General features: G+C 36.5%; 1 protein-coding gene across 1 annotated transcript in view; it reads left to right on the top strand.

Moving 5' to 3' along the window:
• The window catches only part of TMX4 (thioredoxin related transmembrane protein 4), a 43,280-nt gene that overhangs the window by 16,748 nt on the left and 14,421 nt on the right, over positions 1-12,111 (top strand). Inside the window, exons 3-5 of the mRNA XM_039224368.1 lie at positions 4,187-4,232; positions 5,801-5,929; positions 8,617-8,662. Coding sequence (XP_039080299.1) covers positions 4,187-4,232; positions 5,801-5,929; positions 8,617-8,662 — 221 coding nt within the window. The remainder of the gene's footprint in view (positions 1-4,186; positions 4,233-5,800; positions 5,930-8,616; positions 8,663-12,111) is intronic.

Raw genomic sequence — 12,111 nt, 5'->3', positions numbered from 1 at the left:
GAGTCACAGACTCTGAAACAGGCTCCTGGCTCTGAGCTGGCAGTCAGCACAGAGCCCGATGTGGGGCTCGAACCCACGAACCGCGAGATCATGACCTAAGCAAAAGTCGGACCCTTAACCGACTAAGCCACCCAGGCACCCCATTTTTTGGGGTTTTTTTATTCCTTTCCTTCTGCTGCTCTTTTGGTGATAATAGCTAACATTTAGTTAAGCATTTACTTCAGCCTATAATTGTTAGGCACTTACATACATTTTAGTTTCATAACAACTCTAGGGAGAACTATTTATCTCCATAATACTCAGAGACCTGAAGCTCAAAGAGGTTAAATAACATGCCCAAAGTAACACAGTTAATAATAGTAGAACAGAAGCTAGTAGCTATCTCCATTATTATTATTAAATATTTAACTTAAATAATTTACATTGTGTTTTTGCATATCAAAATATAGTTCCATGATATCATTTTTTCTTTCTATAATCTTTTAATTCTTTTTTTCTTTAAGATAAGCTTTCATGTTTAAGATAAGCTTGCTAATAAGAAATTAAAACTTTTTCCTGAATTTTGGATTAATGCCCCTTTTATGTTGCAATCAATTTTCATTTAAAGTAGAGTTTCCCTTAAAGTAGAAAAGACATGCAGAAATGTTGGGAGACCTTGTGGCCAAACTTTATCTCTTTTAGTTAAAGGTTTAAGAGTGCACTTGTTTCTTTTACACTTTCTAAAGTTTGCTGCAGTGAATCATTATGCAGACTTTGAAATGAGCTGCTGATCTGTTGTTGTAATCCTTTCTTAAGATCCACACTTTTTTTTAAAATTTGAAGTTCGCAACCTCAGATGTTGCTTCTCTGTTCCAAGATGGTCATGTTTTAACTTTTCAGATAATGAAAGTTTCCCCTGATACTTGATAGTATTGGTACTAAAGGTTAGAAGACATTTTTGGAGCACTGGCATGAAACCCAAAGCTTTCTGACATTGTTAATCTCCCAAAAATGACATTTATTTGAAGTGATTTCCTATGGTGTTAGATCTTCAAGGACTTAGATGTGTGACATAATCTCAGGGCTACATTAATTGTTCTTGATTTTTTGTTGATTGTCCTGAATACAGCCTCAGTGATGGTATATTATCCCAGACAGCAAACTGATCTCATATGTGAGTTAGGTGCTATGACCTTATTATTAGTATCCTGCATGGGTTGTCATTTAAAGAAATACTGCCGAAGAAACATAAATGAAAGCAGTTTTGAGGTGTTATGATTTATTAATAACGATCTTCATTTTAATTTTTAAATGTTTTTTTTTTCATTTGAGATCGTGCACGCACGAGAGAGAGAGAGAGAGAGAGAGAGAGAGAAGGAGCATGTGGGGGAGGGGCAGAGAGAGAGACAGACAGACAGAATTGGAAGCAGGCTCCAAGCTCTGAGATATCAGCACAGAGCATGACACAGGGTTCGAAGCCCATGAGATCATGAACTGATCTTGACCTGAGCTGAAATCTGATGCTCAACCAACCAAGCCACCCAGGCACCCCAAAAATGATCTTTATTTGAAATGAACCTTAACTGATGGTCTTGTAAATTGGTACAGTAGTTCTGGAAAACAACCCAGCAGTTCACATCAAGAGCCATAAAGTTGTCATAATGTTTATTCTAGGAGTTTTGAGGATAAGCATCCTTCTTGTCTCAACTGGGAAAATACAGAAAATTCTGAGACTATCTGTCACTATTTTCTCTGTATTAAGTTTTTTCATGGGCACATTTATTTTTAAGATATGTTATCCAAAATAGTGTGTGATTTCCAAAGCACTTAACACTAAATTAGTTTATTACATCCTATTTTATCCTAACTTTGAATCAGAGATTTAAATATACAACATATTAGCTTGCATATATTTAGTACTTATTCTATATCAAACACTGTATTCTATGTGCTTTATAAATATAAAGTCATTTAATACTAAAAAGTACTGAGATAGAAATAATATCTATTTATGTGAAAACTGATGGTTTAAATTTACTGTCCCAGATTAAAAACTAATAAGAACCAGAAGTGGAGTTTGACTTCAGGCAAACTGGCCTGTGAATCTGGAAACATTGTTTATAAATACTGTTGTAAGTTAATGTGTTTCATGAAATATTTCTTCTGTTTGTTTATTTTTAACTTACTGCCATTGCCAATGATGACCAAGAACATATGAAGGATTTTAAAGAATTCGTTAAAAATATTGCCTTCGGTGATGCCTAGTATTTGTTAGAAATCCTATGTCTTCTGATAAAAATAAACCTAAATAGAAACTTGAAGTAGTGATGGGATACTAATTTGTTTGTGTATTCCATTTTAAAGGCCGCATCAGTAAAGCATAATTCCATAACACTGTAACTCCCCTTGTATAAAATTTGGAGTGGTCAAAACAATCTGTAGCTAGGAAAGAACTGAGATATGAAACTGTTTGTAATAAGCAAAACATATAATAATTTTTAGGTCTTTAGGATTACCAGTACTTTTTCCCTGGCAATTTAGATTTGGAACTCTACTAAAAAATGCCTTTGCTCCTTGGCAGAGTGGAGTTCCAAGCTTGTTACAGGTGATAATGCCCCATAGACAGAGATACTTGTTAGAGTCCTCAGCTGACTTCCCGGGTCACTTGTGTTTCTGTTACTGCCAGTACAACCTTTAAAAAAATGTACAATGATAAATGTATGAAGTTTATGTTTCTTTTTGTAACATTGACTTTTACTGCCTTCAGAATAATGTGTTTGCTTATAAGTGCCATAGGTGATGTTTTAGAGTTGCTTGGTTGGATATGAGAAAAAATAGAGAGCCCTTCTTCAGGAAGACTCATCATTAATGAATAAATTATTTTACTGAATATAGATTTAGTTTATAAAGTGGGGATCAACAAATATCCTTTGTTATTAAAAATAAACCTTCTGTGTTTCAAACTTCAAGTCATTCCAGAGACGTAAAATTTGAGCCACATCATTTACATAGGCATTTGATTTTGTCCATACTGTTCTTCCTTGGGAAAGGCAGAAGTGATGAGAAATGAGGAAATGCTATCTCTGCCAGTTTACCATGCTGGATAGGGTGGGGGTGGGGGGCTTTAGTTTTTTTCTTTGCCAGAACCAGGCTTACTCAATCATGCTGCCCACATCAACTTTACTTACCAGTGAACGTTTAAATACCAGGGACCTGTTCTTTACAACTAATCTCATGCAAGCTTTGTTGTGTGTGTCTTTTCTTCATATCATCCATCTCTCTTTCTGGTCACGATTACCTGATTAAATTCTCTCCTTCTGCCACTAGAGTGTCAGCTCTGTGAAAACAAAGATTGTATGTTTTTCCTTATCTATGTGTCTTGAGCCATTATCACGGTCCCTGGAACAAAGAAGATGCCAGTAAATATTTGATAAATGACTAAGTGTTTTATTTATCTTTATTTTCACATGTACCTAGCAAAGCATTTGATATGTGGTTATGGTTTTGTAAGGATTTGCTAACACAAATTGAAAAAAATCCATTTAAAGTACATAGAGTTCCTTGATAGAAATTACAAATTTGATAAATATGCAGAAGTTATAATGATCTTATTATTTCATATTCTTTGTTGTTTTTAAACCTATAACTGATATGCTGTCTATAATTTATATTTAATATGTGCTATTTTTATTTACATGCCATTATATTTAATATGTGCTAAGCAATTAACATACTGATCTAAGCTAACTTCAGAACAATTCAGTCAGGCTTTAGTATACCCATTTCACAGAAAGATTCAGTAATTTATCTAAGGTCACAAAGCTAGTAACTGGAGAATTAGTATTTAACCCAGATTGCATGACTCTAAAATCTATCTTTTTAACCACCATACAGTTCTAACCAATGCACAAGCCAGAAAACGTTAGTGAAACCCATCAAAGATAAGCAAATTGTCTGTCAGTGACCAGAAAGTGGCAGGTAAATAAAAGTGGATAAAAATAAGATTCTTTAAGTTAAAAAATAAAAAGCAAAAACAAACAAACAAACAAAAAACAAAAAAACTAGTAAATGTGATTAAATAGCTGGAATGATTTTAATTACATGGCTATGAAAACAAGCTCAAGGCCACTTATTCTTACAATGTACATTAGGTGGTTGGGGTAGTCAGAGTTTGACTTGTAACTTTTTTTGTTTGTGCCTCTTACAGGTTTAAGTGGCCGCTTCTTTGTCACTACTCTCCCAGCATTTTTTCAGTAAGTTTAAATAATTTTCTGATTAAACACAAGAAACTTCAGAAAAGATTTGAAAGGAGCAGATGTGCATCAAGAATTCTAAGTTGCTTTACATAACCATGGCTCATTCAGCTTAAAATTTGAAGAGAGAAAGACTGATGTGTGCATTGAATGATAGCTGATAGGAGAGAGTGACACCCAGAATACAGTAGGGAAAAGGTACCTAATGTCAGGCAGTGAGTAGGACAGGGGTAGTCAAAAGTGATTTCTCTGATGCTATAAAAGGTAGGAATTGGGCTAAGCAGACAGAGTGGAGAAAACCTTTCCAGATATAGGAGATACCGTGGAAAAGCCTGGGAGAAAATGAGATACCTTCTGAGGACTATAACTGGTTCTGGCCCATGGAGTACATTTGGATCATCCTGGGTGATGAAGTTAGAGAGGCTCAGGTAGAGTGATAGGGAAGGGAAAAGAAGGAATGGATCCTGGAAATACTTAGGATATGAGATAACTGAGACATGGTGACTAATCAGCTATAAGGAAGGAAGAGCCTGTAATGACTACCAATAAGCCATGTAGAACCCGCAAAAGCTATTGAGGATCCATTAGAATAAGAAGAAGTTTTGGAAGATAGAGGCCAGAATGGAGAAGATAGTGTGAAGTGCCTCTGTTAATTCCAAATGGAGAAGTTTTGGTGCTGGTTTGATTTCAGTATCAAGCTCAGAAGAAGGATCTAGACTAAAGACATGTATTTGGGATTCCTCAACATCGAGGTACATAAAAATGCAATGTATCTAAAGAGAACTTATACTCTGGGATGAGAAGTAGGTTAAGGATAGAACCTGGTGTTGACCAGTATTAGAACATCTGCAAAGGAAGATAGAGTGAGGAACTGAACAGGGGTGGTCAGAGTAAAAGGAAGAAGCCCAAAGAGCTCATGTCATAAAAGCCAACAAAGGAGAAAGTAAGGGATTTTCACAAGTGAACAGTGCCAGTGAGCATCAGAGCAGTTTCTATGGAGTCCTGGAAGCTGAACCACCAATCACATGAGTAGTGAATGAGTAATACATGAGGAGAAAATGGCAAGTGTAGACCCTTCCCGTAGGAAGCTGGACTATGGCAAGAAAATAAGAGGAAGACTGAGGGGCCTAGAGAATACAAGGTGTTTTGTTCATTTTAATGGGAGGTATTTGAATGACATAAATTTGGAACTGTAGTTGCAATTTTTTAAAGTTTGATAACAATTACTGTTTCATGTTGTAAAAGAAAAATTGAAATCATTGGTAGCAAAAATAATAAAAAGTAACTTGATAGATTAGACACTGCCAAGAACCCTGCTTGTGTCCCAAATTGTGCAATGATAAATTGCACATAGCATATGTGCTTGCTGTTTTGGAATTTCTCATCTGTAATAGATTAATATTTCTATTAATTCTTTCTGATGTCTGCTTAACTATAATTTTTTTCTTCGTTTGCGCCAAGTCAAAACTCAAATTTGAGTTCACATATAAAATTAGTTGTGGTTTTTATTACCTGTAACACTTATCATTTTAATAGATTTATTTTCTATTTGTTTTTATAATTTATAGTGCAAAGGATGGAATATTCCGCCGTTACCGTGGCCCAGGAATCTATGAAGACCTTCAGAATTATATCTTAGAGAAGAAATGGCAGTCAGTTGAGCCTCTGACTGGCTGGAAATCCCCAGCTTCTCTGACGTAACTTATTTTTTTTTTATGACAGGCTGTTTTTATAAAACAGGAGGTATCAAGTTAATAGGCCATAGGCCTTCAAAGTCTGCATTTTTCTTCATATTCACTTCTGATTACCCAGACCATGCATGACCATGCTTGGCCCATATTGTGTTTCTGGTTTTATGACCCACATGTGTTTCAGCCAGTTATTAGTATACTAGGAATTAAGTATCCAGATTCAGGTAGATTACAAATGACTTTCCTCTAGCTTTTGTACTAAGCCATATCAACTGTTTTCTCTTTACAGAATATGATATTGAATACTATTTACTATTCTTTCTTCTGAAGGAATTGCTGTTGTATCTATGTGGAAAATAAAATCTACAGTGTCTTTGACTGCCTAGCATAACACTGCTGGGGGTAACTTTTGTCCATGATGGTAAACTGTATAATTCTTGGTGAAGTACACAATGCCAGACCATACTAACTTTTTCCAGAGTTGGTTTTAAATTTAAATGCATTGTGATAATCGTAGTCAATATTATGTTAGTTTATACAAGTATTGGGAATACTGGTGAAATAGAATCAAACCATGCAATATTTCAGGAATAAATCATGAAATAATATTTTATATAACACCAGGAAATACATAGCTTACTATAAAAGCAGCTCATCTTTGGCATTTCATTCTACAAATATTTGAGTACTGATTTGATGCCAGATGCTATTCTAGGTGCTAGATATTTAACAAGGAGCAAGACAGAGTTGGGCCTTCTGGTCTCCTTATGAAACTTAAAGTAAGATAGATTAAGAAAAAAACCCTAGGGATTTAAAGAATCTTAATCTGGATAATGGCTATTAAAAATAAACAAACCTTTACTAAGACAGGGACTAATTGGATGAGAGGCAGGCAGATCTGAAGGATAAAATGACCTAGCTGGATAAAGAGCAGGGGTAGGAATATTTCTCAACAATGGGTGTAGCACAGCCATAGGCCCCAGTTTGGAAAGAGCTCATCATGTTGAGGAGCCAAAACGTGGCCAAGGTTGAGCACAGGGAAAAGGATTGGAAGTGGCATATGCCAAGAAAGAGAGGCAGGCAGGAGCCATATCATATGGGTCTGGGTCTCAGTTTGGACCTTGGATGTTATCAGTGCATATAATTAGAAGATGGCTCTTAGGAGGAGAGGTTGGGAGGGGCACAAATTGATGAGGGGAAACAGTTCAAAGTGTGTTGCTGTATCCAGCCTAGGGATGGTGGTAGTGCCTATCAGGGTGACAGCAGTAGGTATTGAGAGAATGGGTGGATTTAAAATATGCTTTGAAGGTAGATTTTGCTAAGGTGCAGGAGAGGAAGATTCACAAAAAAATCTAGGTTTCTGATTTGAGTACCGGGTAGGTCTTGGTATCAGTTACTGATCTGAACAAGAGAAAATCAAGGGCTCAGTGTTGGACATGGTAAGTTTGAGATGCAGACTTCCTTCTAGAGCTGTCAGGTTGAATGTATAGAAATGGGTCTCTATGGAGAATTTAGGAACACAAATACAAAGCATGTAGATGGTATTTAAATGTTAGAAGGGAGGGGATCACCTTGAGAGAGGTAAAAAGAAAAGTGCTTGGGACTGAGCCAACAGATACCCCAAAATTAAGAAGACAAGTAGAGAAGAAGTCAGCAAAAGGAAACTGAAAATGAGTGCCAGTGAGGCCAGAGGAGACTTAAGGGTGTATGATTTCCTAGAAGCTAAGCAAAGGGTACTCAAGAAAGAGGGAGTCATCACTTGTGTCCTGTGTTACTGAGGGTAAAAGAAGATCGAGTCTGAGACATGGATGTTTGGTAAAGCAGTGCAAAGTCATCATGGCCTTGACAAGTAGTGATACTGTAGTAGTAAGGGTGGAAGCCAGATGTGATGGTTAAAGGTATGGTGAGGAGAAGAAACAGTAAGCATAGCCTACTCTTTGAAGACATTTGTGAAGTCCAAGAATGCATTTTTTAAAAGAAAAGACAGGATAGAACATGTTTTCAGGCAGAAGAAAGTGATCCAGCAGAAAGGGAAAAATTACTAATGCAGGAAAAGGAGTGGCAAAAAGAACCAAGTCATTAACAAGACCAAAGGTATGGATGGGATCCAAGGCACAAGTGGAATTAGACTGTGGTAGAGCAGATAGGCTTTCTCTGCCGTAACAGGAGGAGGTGGATCAGGTATAACCAGGCTCAGATTTGATGGTGGGACGATGAGAGAGCTCACATAATGGTTTCTGATTTCTCAGTGACATACAAGGAGTATTTGTTAGCTGAGTATGCATGTGAAGGGGAGGGTGTGGAAGGTCTGGAGAGAGGGAAAAGACATCACCTATCATCTCAGGTAGAACCTAAAACATGCAGTATTGAGTGCTTCCTGAGGTTTGTGACTGGGAAGGGAGAGCAGCCAGTCGGTCATGTGGTTTTCCCCAGAGACATGCAGCTGCCCAGTGTTGGTTTTTTTGCCAGACATGTACAATGGCGGGAGAAAGGGCCAGAGGGGGTTGAATGTATTTATAGCAGAGAATTGACATGAAGGCTATGAAATCTAAGCTTTATGAGAATGGAAATGAATCCAAGAGAGAGAACAACATATTGCAAAAAGTGGAGGGGCAGATCCTTATGACCTGAGCTTTGTTTTGGTTTATTTTTTCGTAGTATACATCACCAGTGGCTCTTCTTCTCTTCTTTAGGATGTCTGGAATGGCTGGTCTTTTTAGCATCTCTGGCAAGATATGGGTGAGTAATCTTAAATATACCTTTTGGGATTATCTTTGCAGAGAGATTCTTAAAGAGTAAGAATGTAGCTTCTAAGCAATAGGAAAGTACACACTTATAAGCACTTCTATAATTTCACTTTTCCTCTTAAGCCACACAATTGCTTTCATGTGGGGTCCCCAGTAGAAATGTGTCTCTGTGTAGAAGGGCATAAATTGAACAAAGACCTGTAACTACTGTGTCAAAATCCTATTTTCTTAGATCAGTGATGAATCCCTTTATCAAAGCTGAAAGGGCTTATGTGGTTTTACTTCATCTTATTTTTGCATTGTCATAATCTCCTTACAGATCAAAGATTATCTATGCCTGAAAGTGATTCTGGTTTTCAGGGATCAGCAAACTGTATCTTGGGGGCTGGCCACCTGTTTTTATAAGTTTTATTGGAACACATTCATGTTCATTCATTACCTGCCATCTAGAACTGCCTTCATGCTACAATGGTAGAGTTGAGTAGTTGTGACAGAGACCTTGGCCCACAAGCCTAAGATATTTACTCTCTGGCCCTTTAAGAAAAACTTTTGAGTGTCCCCTCTATATGTGATTTTATCATTTCCCTGAGTCATTTCAATGAGTTAGAACTGTTATTTAGGTTAAAATTTGAACAATTATATAATCTTGAATGTGTTAGTAATCTTTTACTTCCATTTATGTGTGGGATGGGCTAAATCTTGCCAAATTTAACAAATTTGCTGTAGAATTAAATATATATCCTTAGAGTATTTTAAAAAACCTCTAGGAGTGTCCTTATATTTGTCTTTTCAGAGCTATGATTCTAAGTCATAATGTCATATTTGGAACTTTACATTCAAGGATTTCATGAAGACTCTTCTGTTTCTCATGCACATTGGTGTGTGTTTAGGAACTTTAAGAAGAACCTTTTGCATCCCAGTTTTTCAGTTATATTTTATTTTCTGCCTTGTGAGATAGAATAGTAACTGCAAGATTTTTTAAAAACAGAAACTAAGTTTGTCACTTGGATTCAGTATTTCTTAGTTAATGTTTGTTAATTATTTTTTTTGGCATTTGTGTATGATATTAAATAATAACTTGGATTTTCCATCTCTACAGATAGAATGAGTTTTATATGGTTTCCTTCTACTGTTTTCTTAACACTGGTGAGAAGTTTATTCAGGGTTTGAGAATTATGAATTGCCAACTGAGAGTTGAGAGTAAGGATTTCGCCTTTTGCAGTATGTTGACACTAAAGGTTGACAGAGTCATATATTCTGATAGCCATCTGAGAACCTTGTAGCCTTACAACATCTAATTCAACAGTGTATACATAATGGATGGATGTCAGAAGTCATGAGAGTAAGATCTTGGCATAGTACCTATACTAAGGGCAGGTCAAGAGATGAATTTGTTTAGTTGTTTAAGAAAAACTTAGAGGAAGTTGGTCATCACTTTAATACATTGTAAAAGAGGTGCATTTTCAAATACAGTGTTTGGGAAGAAAAACAATTGCTTTGACTTCATATAATTTGGCATTTTGTGCTTTGATAAGCAAGAGTTCAGGTAAAGAGTTACAATTTTTCATTTTATCATGCAAATAATTACGATGTGTGGCATTGCTGTGTCAAGGCCAGGAGTGGGTATTGTATCTTCATACACACAGCACTCCAGCCCTGGGCAGCACGGACAGATGCTGTGTGGATGTGTCAGGCTGCAAAAAAAAGGGCAGTTTGGAGAATAGAATATGACCTGTCTCGAATAACCAATTAAGATGTTCTTCTTAGTGATTGAGAAGTAGAGTATATATGATATTTATATACACATGTATATTTAGAATATATTTTCCAATATTTAACAGGAGGGCAAAAGAAGATAGTTTTATAGAATAAACCGTTAAATTTGACACACAGTTATATTTTACAGTCTACAGAGTTACTTTTATCTAATATTAATACCATATTTTTTTTCTTTTTCATCAGTATTTGCCTGGAATGTTTTTCCACTTTCAACCTTTTTAATTGTTTTTCTGTTTTAAACGAGTCTTGCAAAATGAATATAGCAACAAGTAATTCTTTTAAATGATAAATTTAGACCATTAATGTTTATTGGCATCACTAATGTATTTGCCCAGACTATACAGTGTGTGTGTGTGTGTGTGTGTGTGTGTGTGCAGGGGGATAACGTGACTAAGAGAACATAAATGGTAGGTCTGTAGATTATTTGATTTCTTCATGTGTATGTATTCATTACCTTAAAAATCTGTGATAGAAATCAGGTATCGCCCTCTGTATCAGTATCTAGGTTTCCAAGCCTCTTGATAACTTTTGTAGTTTCTTCTTTTCTTATAAATAAGAAATACCAGACTTGAATGAAATCTCTGGGAAGGGCTTTCCCAACCTGTTTCCAGAATAGAGCCCTGGCCCTCTTATTCACAGAGGGTATGATTTCCAGCCTGGTGAGGCCCAATCCTTAGCTTTCTGTTAAGTTCCCACTTCAACCTTCAGGTGTAATCTTGCCTTTTTGCACCCAAAGAACCACCTACTGAGCCAGTCCTCCTACCTGATTACCCAGCCCACTCAGCATATTTAGCCAGCCCATCTCCCTTGCCCAAGATCCTTTCATCAGTATTGAATGTGTAATCGTGGGGAGCATAATCTGTTTAGACAATATAAAACTATAGTGCAATCATATTAACAGTGAACAAGAAAAACGCAGCATGGAAAGACAGGAGAGCAGAGAGAAGAAGAAGAACAGAGAGAGAGAAAGAGAGGGAATGGAGAGACCTAAATGAGTATTAAGTCTTCAAGAAAGAAAATCAAAAGAAAATCAAACTAGGGAAGAAAGAAAGACACAGAGAGGCTAATACCAATGAGATAAGGTTGTTGATGCCCACCCACAATCTCTTATCCTACTGAGATGTTGTGGATACACAGATGATGTCTGGTTATGTGTAATACTTTTGAGGAGAGGGGGTGCAGCAACTGGATGGCTCACTTGGTTTAGCCTCCAACTCAGCTTAGGTCATAATCTCACAGTTAGTGAGTTTGAGACTCACATCAGGCTCTGTGCTAACAGTGTGGAGCCTGCTTGGGATTTTCTCTCTCCCTCCCTCTGTGGTCCTTCCCTGCTCACGCTCACGTGCCAGTACTTTTTCACTCTCTCTCTCTTTCCAAATAAATTATATAAACATCAAAATAATACTTCTCTAGGGAAAATTGCATGTTATTAAGTGGGGGAAAATAACAAAACAGTTTGTGTAATGTTATATTCATATGGAGTTTTTATGTGTATACAGGAAAATGCCTGGAAGGAGATTAATTAGATATCAACAATATCTATCTCTGATACTGAAATTATGGCTGTTTTTTTTAAAAGTCTGTTATCTTGCTCTGTATGTGTATTTTTCTGTAATGAAAAAGATAAAATAAAAAGAAGAGCAACATCTATAAGGTCAGAGC

Source organism: Hyaena hyaena, unplaced genomic scaffold, assembly GCF_003009895.1.
Source record: "Hyaena hyaena isolate Hyena2069 unplaced genomic scaffold, ASM300989v1 scaffold_16, whole genome shotgun sequence".
In the NCBI taxonomy this organism is placed as follows: domain Eukaryota; kingdom Metazoa; phylum Chordata; class Mammalia; order Carnivora; family Hyaenidae; genus Hyaena; species Hyaena hyaena.
The sequence above is the reverse complement of the archived record's forward strand: the minus strand, read 5'-3'. Positions and strand labels throughout refer to the sequence as shown.